Here is a 27,273-nt window from a genome sequence, read left to right on the forward strand (position 1 = left end):
GTGGTTTTAATAGCCACAGCAGTTTATGGGGTAGTCGCAATACTGATGCAAGGGGGAAAGAAATACAACGTGCGTTCCATAAGTAATGCAACCAATTTTTTTTTCTGACGCAACTGTACACCGCAGCGTGTTCTAACCTGCTGGGCTAGGTGGAGGGGGGGTGTTAGCTTTAAACGCTCTTTGTCTCATTCGGCAGCGAGCTGCCGGAGAGTCAGAACGTGCGTTTCCGTCAAGCCCGTTTTGAGTTCATGTAACACGGCACAATGGATCGTTCTGTAGAGCAACGGTACGCTATCAAATTTTGCATTAAACTTGGGAAGTCCAATGCCGAAACGTTTCCATTACTTCAGCAGGCCTTTGGGACTGATTGCTTGACGAAATCACAAGTTTTCCGATGGCACAAGTCGTTCATGGAGGGCCGAGAGGAGATCACCGACGAACCTCGCAGTGGACGGCCATCAACCTCACGAGTCGACAAAAATGTGACGCGTGTGCGCGACTGTTTGAACTCTGACAGATGGCTGAGCCTTCAATTGATAGCACAAACTCTAAACATGGCAAAAACAACCGTTTTCCACATTATGACCGAAGATTTGAACATGAGAAAGGTGTGTGTCAAACTGGTCCCAAAAGTGTTGACCGACGAACAAAAAGACATGCGAGTGCTTCGGTTGTTGGAAATGTGTGAAAATGATCCTAATTTTTTAAAACTCAGTTATCACTGGTGATGAGTCATGGATTTTTGAGTACAACCCTCAGACAAAAAAGGCAGAGTTCAGAGTGGCACACCCCATCGTCGCCCCGTCCCAAGAAGGCACGCATGAGCAAGTCCAGGATCAAAACCATGCTCATTGTCTTCTTTGACGACAGAGGCATTGTCCACCACGAATTCGTACCTACCGGGACTACAGTGAACTCAGCTTTCTACTTGGAAGTGCTCAAAAGACTGAAAAGGAGGGTCTCGCGCTGCCGAAGCGACATCAAGGACACGTGGAAAGTTCATCACGACAACGCGCCGAGTCACAGCGCCTTTATTGTCAACGACTTCCTGGCCAGGACCAACACCCCATTGGTTCCCCAGCCTCCCTACAGTCCTGACCTGGCTCCCGCTGACTTTTTTTTTTGTTTCCTCGGTTAAAAGGAGTCGTGAAAGGAAAACATTGGGACATGATTGAAAGAATCCAGGCACATGTTACATCAGCTCTAAAGGACATTTCAGATAAGGCCTTCCAGGCATGGAAACCCCGCCTCCAGAAGTGTATCGACGCAAGAGGGTGCTATTTTGAAGATTTTTGATTATTTGTACGAATATATTCAATAAATGATTTTTTATGAATTTGGTCGCATTATTTATGGAACACATCTTGTAGAGAAGATACTAGATGAATTTACTCTAGTATTATTGAACTCAACTGCTCCAACCCGTTTTGATATAGCACATGGAACATACAGTAGCATAGATTTAACTATATGTACGTCAGACATAGCTGCACTGGTTCATTTATTCAACTCTACAAGAAAGTGACCACTTTCCCATCATAATTAATGGTGATCATTTAGAAAGACTGTAAATAACTATTTAAATGATATAATTCCAACAAATAAATTTCTTTCTAAGCACATCAATGATATTGTTCAAGACTTCACTGAAGTAATAATTAAATCTGCTGACCAGAGTATCCCGAAAACAACTCTTATGCCCTTCAAGAAAACGGTTCCCTGGTGGAATGACTGCTGTAAAGAGGCTATCAAAAATAAAAACCGTGCTTATTACCTCTACAAAAGAAATCTACGTCTGAAAACAAAATCAATTTTCAGAAATGTCGAGCAATAGCAAGATATAAAGTAAAATTAAGTAAGAAAACCTCCTGGTTAACATTCACCTCCTCCTTAACCTCCCAAACTTCACAAAAAGTTATGTGGAATAAAATCCAAAGAATAAGTGGTAAATACAATAAATTCTGTATTACTTCTCTAAGTGATCCAGTCGCTGGATCAATTATATATATATGGGCCGATGACCTTCGATGTTAGGCCCCTTAAAACAACAAGCATCATTACAAGGATCAATTATAATAATTTATTGCAGCCAGATGGCCATATAATGGGATACAACAATAGGTTTCAAGGTTACAAAGCAAGCATGAAATATGGTCACACAACATACTGCTATTTACACATGCTCGAGGCAGTTTAGTCTTTGCTATAGTCAACTATGCTCTTTTCCCTGTTACTACACAGTGTTATGGGGTATTTGTCGCATGGCTTCTCACACAGAGAACATACACATTCTTTGTTTGGTTCATGATATTTTATGTTTTTGAAAAATGTTGTGATGGAAGCCATGCACGGTGAGTCTTGTGACTACGTTCCTTAATTCCTGATTTTCCTATGTCCATCGTCTATCGGTCATTGCTTCCGTTGCGTAAAAATCCAGTGGTATGTCCTGTTGCTTCAGATACTTCTGCTCAAGTACCTTCTCCATTTGCAGGGTAGATGGCAGATGGTAGATCTCGTCAGTGGGAGTGTTATCCAACACAGGCCATAAGTATAACTACAAGTAAATACTGGCTTAAATTTACTGCCTGAATTGATTTGGCGAGGTCAGCCATATTTGTTATTAATTCATGTTCCAAGAGAACATCGATCTGTTGGCACCAAGGAATAGTGGTCAACAAGCTTTTATTCGGATAGTGAGCTCCATTTTGGGTCCAGATTCCTGAGAGATAGGATTGACATAGGAAAGTAACCGCCGGCCCGCTACAACTGCGAGAGATCTTTCTTCAACCAGCAAACGTCTTGCGATACAAAATACACCAGTAGGGGAAAATCTGGCACGAAGGTTCACGTACAGAACATCATACAGCAGACGATACACTCGGATCACATTTAGAAACCCATAATGGAGCACAAGAAAAACAAAATCATCACGTGTACAAAATGTGCCAAGGACATCCCAAAAGAAGAAATCGCAGTCAGCTGCGACAGAAGATGTAACAGCTGGTTTCTCAAAGAGTGTACCCCAATCACAACAACAGAGTTTAACGCTCTGCATTCAAAAAAGAGATCGCTGTTTGATACCTGCAAAATACATCTGCAAATGAATGGTCTTACCCCTATGGCAACAACAACCCAAGAGATACCCAACAAGTCAAAGATATCGTCATGGAAAACAAACAATCCTGCGAAGATATAAAAAAGAAACTCGAAGAAATTTCCAATACCCTAATTAAAAAAATGACTTATTCTGGAGACACAACTGCACCAGGCAGATCTAATAGCAGAAAGGCAAACTCAGAAAAGCACCAAACTGCAAGGCAATGTAGAAATGTCAGAAGCAGCAAAACTGAACAGACCACCAATCAACTCCACTGAAACATTAACAGGACACAGTGGCGACCAACTAATGGACGCAACATGGACACAATCAAACAAAGGCTGGCTCACCCTACCTGTAAAGAGGATCAACCATGATATCCCAACACGTGCAGAATCGAGTAAATATGACGAAGTGCAGAAGAGACCCCTGTAGCATGGCACCGGAGGCCCCAAGATAGGAAAGCTGAGAGCAGCACCGCAGATCGCTTGGATATTTGTTGGGAGACTAGACTCTGACACAACAGAAGAGGACATAAAAGAACACCTAACATCAAACGGAATCACCAAGATCATTGGATGCGAACAACTACCCTCACGCGGCACAAGCAAGGCCTTCAAAATTGTTATACCAATGGAAGAAAAAAATTTAATTATGCATGCTGATCTCTGGCCAGACAGTGTAATTTACTGTACCTTTCGATTTCAAAGGCAATAACAACATAGAAAAATCTACCCAAGGGGGTAAATCTGATAAAAGTCTAAACATCCTACTGTGGAACGTAGAAGGCCTAAAAAGCACATTTAACAAAGCACCTGAAGACATCTGGTCAGAGAGTGACATCATAATAACCACTGAAACTTTCTTGACAGAACCACTCAGTCTTGCTAACCACTACTCAATCCACTCACTTGCAAAATCAAAGCTAAGAGGCAGACCAGAGGGAGGGGGTCTCCATATTCTACAAACCTTCAGTTGGATCAATCAATAAAATATTTAAGAAAGACAACTCAGTAATAATGAAAACTTCAAAATTAACAATAATAGGATTATATATAATGTACGGCTCCTCCTTAGAAGACACAATAGAGATAATAGCTGAGTCCATTGCCCGAACAAAGTCAGACAAAACATCATCCTGGCGGGAGATTTCAATTGTAGAATCGATAAGTCCAGCAATAAAACGAGGGCCATGCTGAATATGCTATACGAAGAAGGATACACCCTGATCAACAAACCAGACGAAATAACCTACGTCGCTCATAACGGCACAAGTGTGATCGATCTAGTATTTTACAGAGGGAACATCTCCATAAGGAATCAAAGTGGTCTTTGGACGGCATCCACTACACCACTTACCCATCAGGACGACCATCAAACTCAAAGAACCCAAAGAAAATGCGCCGAACAAAATAACCAAAAGAACTTCCAGAAAGATAGACGTCAATTCTTTAAACAACAACACTAGAGCAATATATGAAGCTAATCAGCATCTAAAAGCCAACAACATAAACCATGCGTTGGTAATGATACAAGAAGTCCTAAAAACTGCAACCATCCTGGTCATACAAAGGACAGCAAAACCATGGTCTGATATAGAATGCTATCTGTTGCGAAATGAAGTTCGGCAAGCCCTACATGAGGCCAAACTACATAAAGAAAGGACCGTTCTGGAAACGTATGCAGTCAAACCTAAAGATTACAAAGCCATGCTGAAAGCGAAAAAAAGCACTATATTCAGAAAATCAAGCCCTTAGGGAGGCAGAAGAAGCAATAAACCCTTTTGTAACCACCAGGAGAAAGTCCAATAGAAAACAAGCAGAAATCCAAATGGAAGTATGGGAAAAGCACTTCTCACAGATTCTGAACCTAGCACAACCACAAACTGCATACAATACTACCCACCACACATAGAGGAAACTCTTAGACATCCCAAAGGAATATTTCACACAGTGTTCATAGACTTCACAAAAGCTTTCGACTTATTGACCAGATCAAAGCTTGTTCAGAAATAGAACATATGTTAACGGAGGACCACAGATTCACACGGGTAATAAGGAACATTTTGGCCTACAACAAAGTGGAAATATGTGACAGAATATTGACCTCAAAAGAAACAATCCAGACAAATGGAGTTCTGCAAGGGGACCCACTGAGTCCCACCCTGTTTAACGTCGCGACAGCAGACATCACAATGATTCTAGAGGAAACAACTTCAGTTTCTCTCTATGTTTACACAGACGACATGGTCCTGGGTTCCCCTAACCAGCAAGAGTTACAGAAAGTACTAAACACCATTTCATATGAATTTTTAAAACAGCTTCCACATAGTGCAGTTGATAACGATCTGAGCATAAACCAGAGAAAGACAGTGTACATGGCTTTTCAAAAAGGGGGAAAACTAGCAGCGGAAAACAAAATGACTCTCTGTGAAGAACTCGCGTCGGTTAATACCTACAAATACCTCGGCATCACCCAGCAAACAACCTGCCAATCTTTCAGACTCCATATAAAGGAGCGAGCAACAGCTGCCATCAGAGGAATATACGATCTGAAGAACATAACCAAACTCTCACTACGAACACCAATGGATCAATTATAAATGAACCTCAAAAAAAAAACCCAGCTGATCAACTGGCTAAATCATTTTTAGAAGTCTCTAGCGATAACAATTATGAACCTGAATTTCTTCACATGAAAACAACTCAAGATCCAATAGATTAAGTGAAACTGTACCTAGACCAAACTATACTTATAATGATACTTTACAGTTGCAAGAAATTGTTACAGAACTCAACAAATGCGAAAGATCTAGTCCTGGCCCAGACACCATTCCAAATGAAATTTTAAAACAGCTTCCACATAGTGCACTCAATTATCTACTTGCTATTTTCAACTATATATGGAGTTCCAAACTATTTCCTGATCAATGGCGTTGTGCTATTGTAGTGCTCATACTCAAACCAAGAAAGGACATGTTGATTCCAGATAATTATTGTCCCATCACCTTGAAAAATACAATGTGTAAGCTAATGGGGAAAAATGTTAACAAGAGATTACGCTGGTATTTGGAACATATACACTTTTTTAGTGATGCACAAAATGGTTTTCGTAAAGCACATTCAACAACAGATACACTGATATGTTTAGAATCAGAAACCCGAGAAGCTTTCCTGAATTTTTTTTTTTTTTTTTTTTTTTGCTAGTTGCTTTACGTCGCACCGACACAGATAGGTCTTGTGGCGACGATGGGATGGGAAAGGCCTAGGAGTTGGAAGGAAGCGGCCGTGGCCTTAATTAAGGTACAGCCCCAGCATTTGCCTGGTGTGAAAATGGGAAACCACGGAAAACCATCTTCAGGGCTGCCGACAGTGGGGCTCGAACCCACGATCTCCCGGATGCAAGCTCACAGCCGCGCGCCTCTACGCGCACGGCCCTTTCCTGAATTACCAGTACCTCATATGTATTAGTTTGGACATTGAGCAGGTATATGACATGGTGTGGAAAGACTATCTAATTGAAACATTGATGAAACATAATATTTCAGGAAACATGCTCTACTTCATTTATAATTTCCTTAAAGATCGCCGAATTCAAGTCAGGACAAATGGAATTCTTTCATGGGAAGTAACTACTGATAATGAAGTTCCCCAAGGATCAGTCATCAGTGTCACATTATTCCTCGTCGCAATAAATGGCATTGTCTCAAACATTCACCTACCAGTAAAGGATTGCCTTTTTGCCAATGATTGACTATATTAAGTGTAGGAAGAAATAAATTGACTACTCAACAGTTACTTCAAGAATCAACTGATAATATAAAAAAATTGGCTTAAGTTACAGGGTTCAAGTTTTCCAAAACTAAAACCAAATGCATACTCTTCTCCAAATGTAAACATACTGTACAGGACCCTGAGCTGTACATAGACAATCACAAAATTGAAACAGTAACAACTATGAAAATCTTAGGAGTTTTATTTGACACTACATTAAGTTTGATACCTTACCTAAAAAAACCTTAAAGATGACTGCTTGCGAAGGCTGAACATATTGAAGATCCTGGCAGCAAAGAACTGGGGAGGCAGACTACCAAGTGCTAATAAACACGTACAAAGCCATTATTAGGGCTAAATTAGCCTACGGCAGCATTGTATACAATTCTGCAAGAATGTCTTCACTCAAAATCCTTGATTCCATCCTGTCCACAGCTCTTCGAATTGCTCTAGGAGCCTTCCGCACCAGTCCAGTAGCCAGCATTCAAATAGAAGCAAATGAACCACTAATCGCAATTAGACGTAGACAACTAAGTTTGACTTACGCGCTCAAGGTAGCAACTATGAGTGAATCAAGAATTAAGTTGTATGCTTTTCCTAACAAGCACCAAGGTACACACATTAAATCAGGATCATAACCACAGCACTTCAATGTCAGAATAGCTAAGTTCCTTGAAGTAAATTTAAATATTCCTCCAATACTCTTCTCAAACCACTCTCTTAATGTCCCACCATGGATTATTACCCTTCCAACAATTAACTTTGAAATAAATTCCAGTGTCAAAGACGAAATCGACAGATCTCACTACCATCAATTATTTCTTGAAATTTCTAATAAATACCCAAGGCACACTGCAATCTATACTCACGGATCAAAATGTGAGGAAAGAAATAGATGTGGGATTATATATCCAGAAAGTACCATGCTATACCAATTGCCTGACTACTGTACAGTTTTCTCTAATGAGCTGTGTGCAATAAAGCGGGCTATGCTACATATTTTGAAAACCAGCACCTGCAATAACTCCTTCGTGATTTTTTTCTGATTCAAAAAGGGCATTAAATGCAATAGAAAGTCCATCATCGAAACACATCCTTGTACAAGAAATACAACTGTTGTTTAACATCACGAAAGAAGGCAAACAAGTCATACTTCTGAGGGTACCCTCACACAGAGGTAATCAAGGCAACGAATCTGCTGATCAGGCAGCTAAAGACGCTACATACCTCCCGCTAGGCGATCTAACAATAGCTACCACTCACACTGACATTATTGCCTATGGGTAGCTGGAAATGCTTCCATGCATCGGCAAAGTGTCAAGGTATGGTGCCGCGTGCTCTGACCACGAGTCCTATTACTTCAGTCTCTTGAAGATTGTATTTTGAGTTGTAATAGGGGATTGTGGGTTTGTAGATCTCTTGTTTCTCTTTCAGTCTTCTGGATGACCTTTGTGCTGTTAAAACTGTAGGTTGGGTCTATAATGAAGCCCTTTGGGCTGGGTTCTCCGAAGGCTATAATGATGATACGACGAGAGCTGCCGTTCATGGCCAATCTGTGAAATTCTTCGTGGACATTAAAGGCCTTCTTCCTCAGTTCTTTGGCTATGAACGATCTAATTTGATGGTGTCGAGTGTTTCGCAGAAGCTCTCTGTGTTTGCAGGATCCTAGGACATGAGCAAGAGTTTCTTTCTCTCTCTCTCTCCGCAGCAGCGTCAACAGAGGTTGTCCGGGGATCGGCAGGAGGAATCTCTCGAGGCATGAGCCAATGGATTATTGTTCTTAAGGTATTCATATACATTTCATTAAAAAATCCATAATTTTACACCAAAACTTTTAAAATTTTGTTAGTAGTGAACAGGAAGACTGTTATGCTATAAAATCGACCAATTTATCATTTAAGGGCTGTCCAAGAATTTTTTGTTAACAAAAATGGTACTTCTTTGAGACTACCTAACAACTACAAAAATGCATTTATTTTAATATTTCTTTCGCCAAACTATTATCGCTAGTGTTCTTGATGTCCCCTACTAAATGTATTAGTTTATCACGATTACATAAAGAATCATAACACATTTTCAAAAATTCAAAATTTCAAAAATTATTTTTCATTTCCTCATACTCAGTTTTTGAACTGCATTCACGGCACCCAGTTTGAGAGTGGACAGCCCCACATATGTATCTTTTCTACACCTCTTCCATACCGTACCGTTGAATGACTCATTGGTATTTTGAGTCAAACCATGAAGATATTTTGATAACATTTTTGGATTACAGAGCCTTTCGTACACAGGCTTCATTGCATGTAGGACTTCTAGTGGTATTCCTGCGTTATGCTTATAATTGTCAAGTAGATTGCCAGCTTTGGCTCGCAGGTATGAACACCAACTGTCTGTTCCTATAGGGCACCTGTGATGGGAAGGCCTGTCTTTATGGCCAATCAAATGATACAATGTTGCCCATATAGCATTTGTCATATCTTTTATGAAACTGTAGTTAGAACGCAAAGCAATTCAAAAATAATTCTGACACTTGTCTATCAATGCTCCAGTTAATTTGCCTCTACCTCTTTGTTATGTTGTACAATTTTTCCAAGAGCTGTTCCTAAACGCTTTTGGTAGTGGCCCACATATTCCATTTTATTGACTTCTTTACCATTGTATGGATTGGAATCACTCACTGCCTAGTAACTTTTGGAATCCCCATCCCCATAGAAACCTACATACTCCATCCCTCTACTCTCACTTGAGCGAGAAAATATTTTTACTGTTCCATATTAGGCGAAGACCCACTGTAATTTTTGGCACAGACTGCAGCATGATCAGCCTTCCAACCTAAATAGGACAGTTTCTGGACATTATCTCAACAACGAATATACATCCAAATGCACACAGGTAAACAGGCAACGTGACAATATTTTCACTCAGAACACCCAGTTATGGAAACCATGGAAGCTGTCATTACCAAAGAGTATTACTGCTGCATACAAAGAATACGCATGTGGAGCCATATATGGAGAGCTATTCTGTAACAATGAGCACCAAACTTGAATTAAAACATCGAAAAGAACCATGAAATTCTCCATGAAGCGAAGCCACGCCCACCTCAGACCGAGACACGGGTGCACTGTTCCCTTAAAATCAATTTTCTGAGCATATTTATGCACGAACATGTAAGAACTATACATTTTCTTAAAGTAGAAGAATTAAGCTTTCATCAGCAAACAAAAATGAAAAAGTGAAAATTCCGTCCAAATACGTCATTTCAAACGTATATGAATACCTTAAGGAGTATGTTACACCCGTTAATGCACTGAAGATAAGTTTCCATGATGTTTTGAAAAGGCCAAGGCCTTTACATTTCTTTTCTGAATAAATCATGTTGTTAGGCGTGTCAGTAGGAAGCTGCAAGATTTTCCCTGTTGTGCTTTTGATCATTTTATCAGCATCAGACAAAACTTTCTTTGGAATTTTCATGGAATCACATGTTAGGAATGAGTCTATTTTTTTACAAGTTGCTTTACGTCGCACTGACACAGATATGTCTTACAGCAACGATGGGACAGGAAAGGCTAAGAGTGGGAAGGAAGCAACCGTGGCCTTAATTAAGGTACAGCTCCAGCATTTGCCTGATGTAAAAATTGGAAACCGTGGAAAGCCACCATCTTTAGGGCTGCCGACAGTGGGGTTCGAACCCACTATCTCCTGATGATGATGATGATTGTTTTTTTAAAGGGGCCTAACATCTAGGTCATCAGCACCTAATGGTACAAAATGTAATGACAATTTAAAAGTTCAAAGTCGTCCACTGACCAGAATAAAAAATGTGATGAAGAATGAATGGATGGATATGAATTTAAAACAATCAATCAGTGGATCCGACCCAGAAACTATCATAAACAATGGTATTACTGACAAGGGACTGCTTCTAAAGCACAATCCTGAATCGAGGATGCTTGTTGTCCAAAGGGGTCCAAAATCAAGGTCAACGGCCCCTCATAATGGTACTTATCGCTAGTAAAGAAGAACCATGGTATTTGTCATGTTGCGATACTAATCAAAAGTAGTGTAGATTCACAGTGTTCCACACACATTATGGTATTACTCACAAGTATTGTACGTCGCACAAGTAACGCAGACAAGTAACGCCACTCACAGGCAACATAAACCCATGGTGTTCCTCGCCTAGGTGTACTAATCACGGGTGCTGGTATTTCGGTGGTGTTCCTCATATAGTGGGTACTAATCACAGGCAACGTAGACCCACAGTGTCACTCATATAGTGGTACTAATCACCGTGTAATTGACTCACCTCATCACTGATATCTTAGAGAAATGGAAATTCGTCGCACACACATAACCTTCATCTTCTCAACTATTGCCATCGGCTGTAGATCGCCAACTAACTGCTCTCTATTGTCAGCTGATACCCCAAAGACGTCATGCTGCACAGCTGTTTCAACTGGCGCATGTTCTTGTAATATTTAAAATTCTTCCAGAAAGTGCTGGTCCCTCCTCTCCTCATTTCTCCCCCTCGGCACTATCGTATATAACCACGGTTTCGCTCATATCCAACTGAGATGGACTTCAAGCCTGTGTAGAGGGTGGAATGAGGAGTGTTTTTAATCTTTCTTATGGAGCTGTGAACATAATTTTTCTTCTTCTTGCTCTGGTATCATGCACTTGGACGTGATGTATGACTAACATTTTTATATACTACTTAAAATCTGGCAGTTGAGCAGTTTGATTTATCTAAATACTAATGGGGGAGCATGTCATTTCCAATCTAAGACTATCTTTCTTCACCGGTCTAGGCATGATAAATAAGAATGAATAAGGTTTTAAGCTTTCTGAGGTCTGTGTGTGTTTGGTTTCCAATGCTTTCTGAGTTCTCTTCATTACTATGCATGAACTGGTTTTGATCCATTTTGCACCATTCAAGGTTAAGTGAGACTAGTTGAACAGCCATGTCTAATAATTGGAACTTCTGCTAACCTAGTGGACATTGCTAATATTTAATCCTACATACCGATAGAGTGCCAGTGGATTCAGTTCTCTGTTAATGTTATTTTTCATTTTTGAGGTGTATACTTTCTACGTGTGTAATCAACGAACTTCATCTCTGAAGTGTTCTATGGAGATTTCCGCTAGTAATGGTTTTGATGTTTGAAATTATGTAGTTGTGGCTATTTTCAGGTTAGTTTACAAATTTGATTTTAGGCAGGTATTTATCTCGTGTTATCCCCTTCCCCACCTTTTCCTTTTTTTTTTTCTTCTCTTTCTCTTATTAGTTCTTTCGATTTGAAGTATGTGCGATGGTTGGGAAACAACAATATTTGTAAAGATCAGTAGATTGCTTGTAAAATTTGGTATTGTTCTTTTTTAAATATACAGGTGCTTTTTTCTCTTGCCTTGACCATCCTGCTTCTGAGCCTAACCCGAATTCCTAAGCTCAACACTTACTTATTGTGCCCTTCATTTGATTCTGATATAAATTTCAAACCTTATTATTCTTGGTATTCCCAGTTATTGCTTCCACTACATTGTTCTTAATTTATATGAGTGATCATTGGAGTGTACTTTATTATTGTTATTATTATTATTATTATTATTATTATTATTATTATTATTATTATTACTACCACCACGGTCTCCACCCCACCTCCACCCAATTACAACAGGTGCTGAAAATCCACAGCGAACCACTCTGTTGCTACTAATCACAAACCTATTGTATACCTAACATAGTGGTACTATTCGCAAGTAAAGGCGACTCATGGTGTTCCCCGCATGATGGTACTAATCACAAGTAGTTTCATGGTTCTAATACAATCATACCTTGGTCGCCCCTTTTAGTCACCTCTTACGACAGGCAGGGGATACCGTGGGTGTATTCTTTGTCTGCGTCCCCCACCCACAGGGGTTAGACAGAGAGAAAAAAAAGGGATCCGTCACTTCAAAAATTGAAGTAACGGACGATGAAAGGCAAGGGCCATGCAGGGCGTGAAAATGACAGACTCCCTAGGCCTTGAATACTCTAATACAGTTGGGGTCAGAAAAGAGTTCACCAAGGGGGTCGGACAGGACAGATTAAAGTGAGGAACCTGGCACAAGAAAGTGGAAGCAATGCCAGGACTCAGCTAAGGACCCCGTGGTCCCAAGGTGAGAGCCGCTGGGGCCCCTTTTATTACATAAAATCAGTTTCATGGTCCGTATAGCACTTCAATTCACAATTAAGTATTTATTATTTTCCACCTAGTCGATACAATGATTGCTTAAGGCAATTTAATGGTTAAAAGTGGTACATGTTTAGTATTTTATCAACATCTTCAGCCACATAACACTGTTTAGATGAAAAATATATAAAATTGACAAAGTAATGCTTAAGAGGAAGTGTCCTTAAAATTAACGACAGGCAGAGGATACCGTGGGTGTATTCTTCATCTGCGTCCCCCACCCACAGGGAGTACTATCTCCTGAATACTGGATACTGGCCACACTGAAGCGACTGCATCTATCAAGCTCAGTAGGAACAAGAGTTGGGCAGATGGAATCATTCAATAATATGAACTTCCGGTCTTCCCTAAGTTGTGGCTATGAAACTAGAAGCTGTAATTTATTGTGAAGTTTCTTCATCACTTCACTCACAGCTCAGAAGAAAAGGTCTTGAGAGGACTTATGTAAAGTCTTCAATGCATCCCGCCAGACAGGAGGACGAACTGCAAAACTGTTAAAAGGACTGTATTTCATTATGAGAAGGACAGCAAGAAAGTACAATAACAAAGACAGGGTAAGTACTCATATATCCTTGAACTGGTAACATGCAGAATTCAGAACATAACTGGTGACTTGAGGTCTGCGAGACTTCAGACAAATAATGTTCAATAAGGAACATTCCGACATTCAGTACAAGTACTATGATTATTTTATCTGATTCAGCATGTAATAATCTCTCATTATATGAATATATGTAGGATCTAATAATGCAAAACTTAAATATGTTTTCCCTTCTTTCTTACTCATAGCAATCAGACATCCTCTTAAATTTCACACTGATCCAGAACACAAGAGTAAACAAAAATAATATAAATTAAAACACACAGCACACTTTGGAAACTATCATTCCGGCACTGAAGTTCTGCACTGATGGTGTGATATTGATTCTATGAAAATGTTGCAGATATTTTTAGTATACTATAAACAAACCGGCAACTCCCACTTAAAACACACTATGCTGTGTTTCTCTTCAAGGGTGCTGAACAGTTTTTCTCCCGGGCAATAATTCCATTGTGGAGATTTATCTCCCGTTCGTAGTTTTTTTTTTTTTGCTAGTTGCTTTACGTTGCACCGACACAGATAGGTCTTATCGCGACGATGGGACAGGAAACGGCTAGGAGTGGGAAGGAAGCTACCGTGGCCTTAATTAAGATACAGCCCCAGCATTTGCCTGGTGTGAAAATGGGAAACCACGGAAAACCATTTTCAGGGCTGCCGACAGTGGGGTTCGAACCTACTATCTCCTGAATACTGGATACTGGCCGCACTTAAGCGACTGCAGCTATCGAGCTCAGTCCGTATGCAGTTATCAGACTGTGCCTCTTATAAAGGCTTCTGATAAGTTCACCTGCATACACCGCAGCATCAGTGGGTAGGGTCTGACACATCCCACTCTGATGAGCCTAGTGTCAGACCTAAGATGAAACACTGGTTAATAGAGCAAACGCCTGAAAAGCCGTACATCTGATATGTTTTTGACTTTTCATTACCGTGTCGGAGCATATAACCAAAGCTTTCTTAGCTGCATTGCAACACTTTATGGTGAGAAGAGGTTTGTGCAAGCAGCTTTTCTCTGATAATGGGAAGAATTTCATTGGAGCAACCAATACACTACAAACTATGCAGTCCTTATCGGAAAAGGGGTCGAGCATTACCTTCTCACTCACTCACTCACTCAGTATCAGATAGCGAGGAGTTTCATTCCTCCCTGGTCACTCCACTTTGGGGAATTGTGGGAAGCAGCTGTCAAGATAATGAAAAAAATATTTACTAACTGAAATACAGGAACGCGTGCCTACCTTCAAAGAAACCTATACTATTCTTTGCGATACTGAGGTTGTACTAAATTCACGCCCCCTTACTCCCTTGCCAAACGATCCAAATGATTTAGAAGTCCTAACACCTGTACATTTTCTTCTAAGTGAGTCGATCATGCAACCTGTGCAAAGGGATGTGTCAAGAGAATCGATAATCAGTTGTCACCATTTGCAGAAAATTCGGCAGCAATTGTGGCAAAGATGGCGGTGAGAATGTTTGCAGGAATTGCAAAAACACGTCAAGTGGCACAATACTGATTGACACACTGATGTTGATTCTTTGGTGCTGTTAATTGAGGATAACATCCTACCTCTAGAGCAAGGCCAACTAGATATACAGGCCATAAGGCTCCCCCTCCACTTTCGGCGCTACGTCACACGAAGAGCCATCCGCTTCATTTTTCGCCAGTGACTTGTAGGCTGATATGAACCTTGCAACAGTAAGGCTATCAATGGTGTTGAATGACTTAAACGTGTGTGAACATTGTGAATTATGCCCACGTCGTGTTGTGTACCTGGTTGTAGAAGCAACTATAGTTCAGAAGAGCCCAGTATTTCAGTGTTTAAATTTCCTACTGATTTGGTTCGGAAACAAAGGTGGATCCATCGAACAGAATTTGTCCCTTCAGCAAGCTAAGTTGTGTGCATAAAACACTTCGATGAACGTTTCGTAATTAGGGAGGATTCTGTTAAAAGACCTGATGGGTCTATTTTAACAGTAACATTTTGATCACACAGTTTAAATTATTTAGTGTACTTATAAGAGATAAATTTGAATCGAGGTTTTTACATGGTGATTCTCAAAGAAACATTCTGATTTTGCTTGTCAACAAAGTTCTGGAAAATGAAAACGTCATGTTTGAAACATGCAGTGATTGTAGAAATAGTTTTAAAGATTACATTGACAAATGTATATACATCTTTTGTAATATATTAATGAATAACTATAGAAAAGTTATCGCAGACAAACTCGTTGCTGTATGTATGTATGTTTAGTCATCAGCCCGAAGGCTGGTTGGATCCTCAACAGTTCTGCCATGAGCTGTCATAGATGGCCTAGGCATCACTGAAGAGGCATACTAGGGAAATGAGGAGTGAGGTAGTTTCCCGTTGCTTTCCTCACCGAGCCAGAAGTTGCTATTACATATCAGTCTGCCAAGCCCACTGAAATGGATGCACCAACCGACCCTGTGAGCAACAGTTTCACACCATTCATAGCAGGGACTGGCTGCGTAAGGAATGGCATTACTATCATCGCTCATACCTCAGTCACTTTCATTTTGTCAAAGCCAAGGTTAAGACAGAGACAGATCAATGAAAGTAACAAAATTGCTCTAGCCCATAACAGAAGACTTAGTGCAGTGTAAACACTAGGTCCCGCCAGCAAAGGCATAACTCGTTGCTAAGAAGAAGAAATCCTCAAGTAAGGATAGCCATAAATCGGCGAAGAAAAGGAAAATTGATAAACTGAAACCTTAAGAATTGTTAGATAAGTTTTAAGTTGAAGCCTAATTTCTAAGAAAGGTTCCAGACTATTGTTGTGAATTGCTATCATGTATTTGCATAGTAACATTAAGTAATAATAATAATAACTTAAATGTTTCCACCTTTTCAATACAATATATTCACAAATTTACAAAATTATACGGTACTAGTTTCGACCCATCTAGGGGTCATCATCAGCCGTATTGGAGCAAAGATCATTTGTGGCGAAATCCTAAGACAATATTATTTTAAAGAATATATTGTATTGAAAAGGTGGAAACATTTAAGTTATTATTATTATTACTTATATATTGTTCAATACGGACCAAAAACATGAAATTCATAACCATCAATAGTAACATTAAAACTATTTTTATACGTATTATGGGTTTTAATCTTTTGCATGAAACCGTGTTCCGTTACAAATGACAGATGTCAGCTTAATTTTACGTAAATAAATGTACATAAACTGTTCCGCTAGTTTTCCCCCGCATAAAACTGATGTAGTGCACAAGCCTAAATAAAACCACAATTAAAGGCGTGTTCAGTTATATCGTTAAGGTTCAATAAATTAATAATATCATGGAAACAGTGAGAGCGGGCCGTATACTCCCATGCTGAACGCCAGCCACTGGCGTGACGTCACGGTCCGAGCCTTGTGGCCTGTCTATCTAGTGCGGCCTTGCTCTAGAGTGGCCTAGGGGTAGGATTGATCAAGTTCACCCTGGGTGAGATGGTGAGGTGAAGGTTGTCTTTGTTCAGATGGCTAGTGGAACTTTCGCCTGAAGCATCAAAAAGATATGCCCTTTTCCCATTGACATGGAAAAACTGAATGTGATTTCTTTAACTTTGTGATATTTGTCATCGGATATGTAATTTCAATACAGTATTTCTTTCTTTTAATTATTAAAAAATCTATGTATGTAGAGCTTTGTATTAGTACACATGATGAGAGTATTTAGGTATATTTACACTTGGTATAAGATTACAATAGTTAGTTGAAGAAACTCCTTTCAATGGTAGCAAAATGTTATGAAGAGACTTTTAATTTTTTATAAATTCATTTAATTACTTGAAGTTGGCAATTTCCAAGCCAATTTCAGATTGGTTGGATGATCATGTATTTTTACGCAAGTAACGCTGAAGTTCTCCGTCAAGTTATGTGATATTGCATAAGTAATGCACATACAGTACAATATCAAATTCAATAAAGTAAAACATTCCTTACCAAGAGAATTGGAGGTATCACACAAAATCTTACCTTTCTTTATATCGGTACAGCAACAAACCAGAATAAAATCAATACATTTCAACTGTCTTATTTGCTTTTGCATAATATGGAGTCTGACTATTTTTGAGCCTGTATTTTGTTATTTGTAGTGCACACAAATGTGGGCTTTACTCAAAACATTCTTGCATATTAAAAACAACAAAGCTACATAACAGAATACTCTTACCTGTTTAACAGTCCAATTGAGCCCACTTTGTTTGCAGTGAAGTTCTGCTTACTTATTTCCACTTTAACACCATATTCCATGCAGTCAGATACAGTACATTTCTGTAAATCGAGTTTTCCTCCATCAAAAACCTAAGAACACAGAAAATAATGATCTAAACAAACAATCTTTATTGCTCTTGAATTTAATAGGAACTAGAATAATTCCATAATACTGTTCTGTTTAACATGCCAGTAAATCTAGCGACATAGGTTTCTCTGTCCAACTCCTTGGCTGAATGGGCAGTGTCGTTGCCCCTGGTTCAGAGGGGCCCTGGGTTCGATTCCCAGCCAGGTCGGAGATTTTAATCTTAAATGATTAATTCTCTTGGCTCGGGGACTGGGTATGTGTGCTGTCCCTAACATCCTAGCAACTCGAATGCCACCCACCCTCATCAGAGGGTCTGCATTGCAAAGGGTGCACCAGGCTAGCAATAGCAACATGAAATTACAACCTGTGTCTGAAAAGTTCGGTGAATGGTCTCATGAAATAAAGACAATGCAAGTTACACACAAAACTCCTTTACTGGCCTTCAAAGTAATCTCCGTTAGCTACAGCACACTTTTGACAACGACTGTAAAGCTGCTGGAAGCTGGCAGCAAATGCTTCTTTTGGGATCTCTCGGAGAACCCTTGTAACGTGTTGTTCAATACCTGCTACACTGTTGAATCGGTGGCCTTTCAGGGCTAATTTAAGACGGGGGAAAAAAAAAAAAAAAATTCTACCGGCGCCAAATCTGGAGAATACGGAGGGTGTGGAAGAACAGTCACCTGACGTTCAGCGAGTAACCGGGTCACGCGGATCACGGTGTGCAGACAGACATTGTTGTGGAGGAGCGTCCACTGTCCACTACGGTACAGTTCAGGCCGAACCCACCTGATGCGTTGCAGTAGCCGTTTCAAAACTCCTTCGTAGAATTCTGCATTGACAGTTGTACCCTGGGGTACAAATTTATGATGAATGACACCATTGCTGTCGAAAAAGGCAATCAGCATTGTCTTAATCTTGGACTTTGTGTGCCGACTTTTCTTGGGAGGCGGTGAAGACGCTGAACACCACGCCATTGACTGTATCTTGGTCTCTGGATCATACTGGTAGCACCACAACTCGTCTCCTGTAATGATGGTTTTCAACACCTCCGGATTTTGGTCACAAAAGTCAATGAAATCTCCCGACGTTTCCATCCGAGTTTGCTTCTGCTCATCTGTCAGCTTGTGTGGCACAAACTGGGCACAAATCTTCTGCTTTTTCAAATGTTCGTGAACAATGGTCCTTACACTGTCCTTGCCTACACCCACTTCATCTGCTATAATTCGTAAGGATAGTCGCCGATCATTCGCAAGCATCTGTCGCACTCGTTCGATGTTGTGTGGAGATGTGCTTGTGGTTGGTTGACCCGAAAACGCCTCGTCCTCAACACTTTCCTTTCCATCTCAAAAGCGTTTAAACCAGTCAAAAACGCACTTTTTACTCACTGCTTGAGCGTGGTAAACTTGCACTAACATTGTGTGTGATTCTGTTGCCGTTTTGCCTACGTGGAAGCAAAACTTCATGTTAACGCGTTGCTCCGTTTTGCACTGCATCGTGCAATGACACGAGTCCTCACACTGACTCTGTGCGATGTGTTGCACCGTTCAACTCCGTTTAACTGTGTTGAGTTGACCGATAGGGGGCACTTGGTATCATGTCTCGCAATGCGTATGCCCGAGCGCATTGTCCGAACTAGCACGGTGTACAAACTAGGAGACCATTCACCGAACTTTTCAGACACAGGTTGTGTTATTATTATTATTGTTATAATTATACGTTTCTCTCATTTAATAAATACTCTTGCTGGATAAGGATGTCTGCTTCCAGATCTGCCTCCTTTAGGTGTGAATAGAAAAATGATCCAGGTGTTCAACAGGTCACAAACTAAACGGACATGCCCCAAAATAAGAGTTTTGGCAGTATAACCACAGCTAAACATTAAGAGAGTTAAGGCCACCACACAAAGAAAGCTAAGCTACGCTACGTTAAGCAATGCCAAGCTGTAGTGTGTTATGACACGAATAAAAAACTAAGCTAAACTATGCTAGGCAGCACTTTTTGTCTCGCTGTTGCAAATAATCAGTTAGGCCCTACTCTCTCTGCACTACTGCTCGGTGGCATGATTTTTCTTTTCTTTCGAAGAGGTTCGACTGGCTGAGATTGTGTAGGAGTGGGGGCGGACAGAACAGATGATTTAATCAGATATATGTGATAGGGAGTGTAGGTCATCACATTCCGAACTCTCACAGTCATCTGGACGGCTACTTAAGTTATCTCTTGACGTCAATATGTTTCATGCCTGTCAATATTTGAAAGTGTGCTGTAAGGAACATTAAGCTATTAATACACATCCAAACGTATATTAAGAAATGACACATGTTTGTTTATGGAAAATGATCATATTGCACTGTCCCAGTCCCTGTGCTTCAAATGTAATTATTCCTGTTGTTCATTTTATTTGTGAAATGTTTATGTCTTAGCTGCAAAACACAACAAATCGAGACATCCTTATTTTCTTATAACCTCCAGTGAATTACATGTGTTTTAAATTATAATATACTCAACATATGCATTCACTTATAATTTCATCAATTTTTAATCTTGTAAAAATATTTTAAATATTAGTCATACTGCGTTAAAATTACAGCTCATCTTCTTGTAGAAATATAAGGCAGAAGGAATTCCATTTGTTTGTGGAATCTCCACTCCTTTATTTTTTCCCTTCGTCCACTTTTACTTTCTTTTTGTCTCGTTTGTGCCTCCCTAAAACAGTCTCTGAGTCTTTTTCATAAGTTTTTAAGTTCTTTACCTAAAACAATATATGTTATTATATTGCCTTTCACGTTCTTAGTAACTGTTGATATATTTAATAATATGGCATACAGCTGCAGAACAGGCGCTTCAACTGTATCTACTAAATTGTAAATAATGTGCATAAAGCCATGTGAAAAAATGTATTCTTCTCAAACAATTAGAACTGTCAAAATTGTGATCATATAGCTAATTTACAAGTTTACAATCAATTTGAAGTACTGAACTTATTTCCTGCCAACAGTTTTCCTTTCTTATCAAGTTTCTGTAGTAATTTGATGACGTATCATAAAGGCAGGGATGTCTTTTCACCTCCTCAATTTGTTCTTCTTTTGGCCCGTTATCCATTGTATTAAAATATCAAAGTACTACCAGAAGAGACTCACACGACACGACTAAACACACACGACAGCCCGCCAGACCAAATGCTCAGAAATGAAAAGCGCATGCGCCAGGCCAGCTACAGACAAGAAAATCGCTTGCCTAGCGATCTGTCTAGCTTAGTTTAGCTTGGCATAGCGGCCTGTGTGTATCATCGTACTTAAATGCATTGGGAGCGATAATTTTCACAACACCACGTAGCTTAGCTTAGCCTAGCTTTCTGTGTGTGGTGGCCTTAAATGCTGTTCAAAGCCTGTCTAGAGGCTTCGAGATGGCAGTCTCACCACTAGATTTGCACTTAATTGGCTAGCCCCCAAATAAGAGAACTTACAATTACTTTCAAGTATCAAAACAGACATAGCTGGATGGATTATACAGATGATGACCAACGCACATCTCAGGTAAAGAACAGGAAATGGAAGAAACAGAATGTAGTTCAATATGAAACATGGAATATCCAAGGTATATCCTGCAAAGAAGATCATCAGCTAGATGACATCCTAGCCAAGAAAGATCTCAAGAGCAACAATAAAAGAATAATAAAATAATTATTCCTTTGAATGGAATATTATATTTATATTTTCCACTATTCAATACTTAAAAATATATAAATACATATATTAGTACATATTTTAGATGATTCTCTCCTCAATAAGATTCAGATATCAAGACTGAAGTGGTTTGGTCACATGAAGAGGATGCCAGTAAACAGAACTGCAAGGAAGGAATTTGACAGAAAGGTAGAAGGAAGACGACCCGTGGGAAGGCCACGAAGGAAATGGATAGATTTAGTTAAGAGCGATGTACTGCTGAGAGGTCATGATTGGGACAAGTTGGTGGAGGAAGAATGGTACAAGGACAGGATGAGATGGAGGAGGCTCATATACCACACCCAGGAAACTGGAGATGGTTTAGCATGATGATGATGATGATGATGATGATGATGATGAGTACATATTTTGATCTATTTGACCTCCTTCAGCTATCAATTAGAATATATTGTATTTAATTACATTAAGAAGTCGTAGATAAGCCTGTCAGAGTTTATAGCAATAGTTAAGAATGGTTATAGCTCTGTTCGTAAGTTTTCCAGGTTTTAAAATATATATTATTTTCACTTTCTTGAATTCAGGTGAGATATGTCCAGTCTGAAGAACATCTGTTAAGACCTGTGCCACCCGCCTCCTTGCATTTTCTCTCACTTGTATGGGGAAATCTGGATGAATTCCATCAAATCCAGAGGCCTTGGTTCTTTGGGTGCTACTTTTAATCCAATGACAAACTGTTTCAAAGGCAGTTTTTTGGCACTTTGTATTTTACTGGTGGTTACTGCTGCCCTCCACCCGTGCTGATTTCCAGAGGATTTTCTCCACTGAAGGGTGACCATCTACCTCCTGAGGGAGCTCTTCCACCTGAAACTGTTGGCTTCTTTAGGATATCAGGTTATTTCCTGCTGTACAACAGTCAGCATTGGTTGTACAGCCTACTCCATAACTGTAGCAGAAACATTGGGCAGGACAAGCAATTACTGTACATCTTAATATAATATTTAAGCCTCTTGTCTCAATCAGAGATCATCTAACATAATTAATCTAAGTTACTCATTCTGGTAGTGATGTTGGGATTTGTACGTAAATGGCAATTATTACAGAACAACAAATGTGTTACAGAGGTATCCAAGTACATCACTTCATACCGAAGTTCTAGATTTCACTTGGAAGCAGACAATATAGAATATTTTTCAGTGATTTTCTTACATAGTAGTAAGTAGCATCTTGACTTTTCATATGCACGTTTACTTGTATAACGATAAAAAATTTGGTTTTTGAGTTTAAGCTATTCTATATTTTTGGGCAGTGTCACTGAAAGTTGTAAGTCCACTCATTTTTCTCACTCTCACCTGTTTTTGAACAGTTAAAATTGTATAATAAGTCCTTGTACAAGATATTGCTATCATAAGGTAACTTTATTTTTGGAGTCCTGTTGCATCGTATCATAGCATTGCCTTTCACATCCTGAAGAAGTCAGGAAGCAGGAATGAGCTCGTTGGTGGCTGAAGAGAAATGGATGCACAAGAACTGGAATTTATGAGAAGAAAGAGATGGCAGTGTATGAAGATGCGGAGATTGTCCTTGTCCTTTTGTGTTTTCTATTTCTTCCTCTTCCCACACTGTTGGATGGATGAAGTATTCTTGAGGGTCTGCTTAAGTTAATGTTGGATTCTCGGGGTAGGTCCTTCTTTACTGTAGACAATGAGCTATCTTTAAAAAATTGATTTGTTTTGCTTACATATTCGTTTTTGTCCATTATGACGGCAGTGTTACCTTTATCTGCTTTTATAATTATAAGCTTATCATCATTGATTTTCTTTTTGAGAGTATGTATTTGCTTCTGTATGAGAATCTAATCCTTGTACCTATTGTTGCCATGACTAGTAAGGAGTGAATTATGGGAGTTAATACTGTTTTTCGGGTTAAGAATGGAGTTTAATTTTCTTTTTAAATCAATTCTTACTTTGTCTCGTTTATCTGCTGGTAATTTGCTAATGGCTAATTCTGCTTCCACTTTTGTAGTGATGGCTGTGTTCAGAGTGTTAAAATTGGGCAAATTGTGTTTAGGGACCTTGGCTAAAATGGAACTTTCATCTTCATTCAATGGTACCTTGGACAAATTTATGATCGGAGGTTGAAATTGGTTGGGCATGTTAGGCCTAGTGTTTTTGTTGATTTCTTTAGCATAGTTACTGTTGAGTTTAGAGTTCATTAACGTATGCAGCTTTTTCTCTAGGGTTTGTTGTTCCTTTGATAATACAATAAATAATCTATTGTCAACTTGGCCTTGAAATAGGTTCCAGTGAACATCCGAAAGTAAACGTGTAGTTTCGAGGAGTCTCATATAATCTATGGCTATAAAATTTTGATCTCCTCTGTCAGCCAAATCTTATTTATTCTAGTTTGGGTTTTAGTGATTTGAAAAGAAGAACAATGATTCTTAAACTTGCTTTTAAGAAAGTTGGGTGTCAAATTTTGAGCAATACACAGTTTGAGAAATTCAATGTCTTTGCTCAATTTGGCTATTTTGACTATAAGACCTAAATATAAGTAGGCTTTCTGTTTTGCCTGGTTGGCTACTTAACCATAGGATATAAACTTCAAGGTCTTGATCCATATTGAATTGTGATCACAATAATAACTAATAAATTAATGTTGTATGGTCCACCTCTTTCAATACTATATTATGCAATATTATTGAATTACATTACTAAACTAGAGACTCTTTTCGGCCTTGGCTGGCCATCTTCATCCTTAATGTAATACATTTAATAACTAAACAAATGTAAAGACACACAATTAACATGAAAACTAATGTACAAACACACAATAAACATCAAAATCTGGGATGAACCAAGTGAAAAAAAAAAAAAGCTCTAAATTCTTAGCATCTGGAGTATGCTCATCATCCAGACTCTTTCTAGTATTAATATTGATAGAACTGTTAGTTCCATCACTGCTAATCATTACAATTTCAATTGCAAAAGGGGAACTGGTAAATGTTGATTCTGTAGTCATATTGTCGTATCAGGCACAATGCAGAAATAAAAGTAGATATAAGAAATTTTGAGTCAGAAAATGAAATAGAACTTAAGGCATCAAGATGAAATAATTTTATGTATAAGAAAATAAGATTGGAATATACATTGGGAATTGTTAAGAAGAGGCAGTTCTGAGCAGTAGAAGCTTTCAGGCAGTGGTGAAATGTTTGAACAAACACAGGATATTGGTCATTCCTTATCAATGTACGTGGTCAAAGGAATGACAGAGCGCGGCTTAAAGCGCACGTAGCCAAGGAAATTTCTGATGTTCGTCCTTCTAGAAAATTGGAGAAGCTTTAGAGTTTCCTCAGGGAAGGGGATGCTGCCAGCCAATGAGAATAAGACAAATCAGAAGTACACATGGTTCAAAGTTCGGCTGAGCATAGCAACAGCAAAATACTGAATTAACTTAAGGGAGAACTCAGAGACGTGATCAGTTAGTTCATAGCTCACAGTCAGAGGAGGTAGTTGGAAGTTAGGCTGGAAGTCTGGTGGGGACAATAAGCCGATCAGGTCGCGAATATAACTTTAGTAAAGTTCAACTCAGAATTACCAGCATTGGTAATAGAGATTGTAGGCGTTGTGCCAATAAGTTTATACACTCCAGTAATAGAGTGTTAGGGTAAAAGAACACACCAGCAAACTTATAATTCAACTAAATCGAACGGGAAGTCATTAAGTATATATGCGACCAGGGAAACGTACAGGTATATTGATCGGCAATTGAAACATTTAAGCTTTACCGCTAGAAAGGACTTAAATTACAGGGAGAGTGGTAAAAGCCATTGACTGTTCATTATTACGGGTGAAGGTCTCTGGAGGAGCCCAATCAATAGTCACTAAGCTACTGGAGGATCTCAAGTGAAGTCATAATTATAAAGGCTCAGAGTATCCTACCACAGAGTTAAGCAGGAAAACGAACTGTACGAGATTGGACCAGATAGTGGGGAAGAGGTAACCACGGAGCGGCAGGTTCCAGTATACACCGTGAGGTCAACACTAAGGAGTCACAAGGACAGTAACACAAAGACGTTTCAGAACTGCATCTCTTGGGTATTGTAAAGGGAACCAGAAACCTGCATGTGATAATTTGTGAAAGTGAAATTCAGGCTTCAAGAGAGAAGACGTTGTGGAAGACTTCATCCTCTTGGAAGATAAGTATTATCTGGTAATATCAAGACTAATTAGGGAACCAAGGACTTATTAACAGAATGTTGAGTAGACTAGGTAGTTCCCTATCTCAAGATCATTTAACATTAAGAGTTGTATATGATTGTATATATTGTACATTGAATAACTTGGGCAAATTTCAATATATTTATTCATGGCATTAAGCCACCTTAACTTGGTGTTATCATTGTAGAGTATAGTGCATTCCAAGAACCCTATCCAGCCCCCAACTTGCCAAATCCTTAGGATATGACAATATCACCAATCACGCAAGCCGCTAGATGCCACTGTAAATAACTACCAGCTGACACAGAACTGATAGGTGGTGTTTCCACATCGACCATTGTAAATAAAATGAAATGTTCCCATAGTGCTTGTTAAATAGATGCTCAAATGCTGTTGGACATTCGTCAGGACGCCACATGAAGATATGGTTAAAACTGACACGTTCTCGCTATTTGCTTTACGTCGCACCGACTCAGATAGGTCTCATGGCGACGATGGGACAGGAAAGGGCTAGGAGTGGGAAGGAAGCGGCCGTGGCCTTAATTAAGGTACAGCCCCGGGGACACATTCTCAATTTGTGGCTGGTAAAAAATTCGCACTTCAATGCAGTGTCCATGAAGTTAACCTGAATAAATGAGAGAGAGAGAGAGAGAGAGAGAGAGAGAGAGAGAGATAGTTCTCCTTCTTAAAAGCAAGTTTCCAGAAGAAACGTTCTCTTTTGCTGCGCTCTTTTGCTGTGCTTTTTTACTGTGAACTTCGACATCTCTTCTACTACGCTCTGATATTGCGAACTTCGATGTGTACCTCGGCGTGCTTCGAGGCTGTTCTTACGTTTACAACGCAGATGCTTCTTGGACTAATTATTCTGCAGTACAATCAGTCAACCTTCATTATTATTCGGATCTATGAGTTTGGCAGATTTTCGTAATTAAAGTTACGTATAATTTCATTTCTAAAGTCATTGTGTGTGTGTGTGTACGGAACACATCCTAAAATTGTTTTTCAGTTTCAGCTTCTACTGTACGGGAAGAAGGAAGAGAGTCGCCACGTGCTGGAACGAGCATTTCAACATGTTGCTATACCATGAAGAGGAAGCCTACAACAACTCTACTTTGATCATCAATGCTACAATGCTGCATTAAGATGTAGGCGATCTCTGACATGGGGAGATAGCGACCGCGGGCAGATGGCCTGCCACATGTTCCAGTTCATCGGCAGAAATCCAGTTCCATCAATCATTTAAGTACCTTTTTATAATGTTTATCTGTTCATCTTTGTAGAAATAATGCTTACTTATTCATTAGTGGTAATATTTCTTCTAGTCTTGCAGTAGTTTTGAAAA

At 39.4% G+C, this 27,273-nt stretch overlaps 1 protein-coding gene across 5 annotated transcripts in view; it reads right to left on the bottom strand.

Moving 5' to 3' along the window:
* Window positions 1–27,273, bottom strand: part of LOC136856909 (protein nessun dorma) — a 210,385-nt gene that overhangs the window by 34,629 nt on the left and 148,483 nt on the right. For all 5 annotated transcript variants that reach the window (XM_067135149.2, XM_067135148.2, XM_067135145.2 and 2 more), the window contains one exon: window positions 17,903–18,033. In XM_067135149.2, the coding sequence (XP_066991250.1) occupies window positions 17,903–18,033 (131 nt within the window). The remainder of the gene's footprint in view (window positions 1–17,902; window positions 18,034–27,273) is intronic.

The sequence above is a fragment of the Anabrus simplex genome, chromosome 1 (assembly GCF_040414725.1).
Source record: "Anabrus simplex isolate iqAnaSimp1 chromosome 1, ASM4041472v1, whole genome shotgun sequence".
NCBI lineage: Eukaryota > Metazoa > Arthropoda > Insecta > Orthoptera > Tettigoniidae > Anabrus > Anabrus simplex.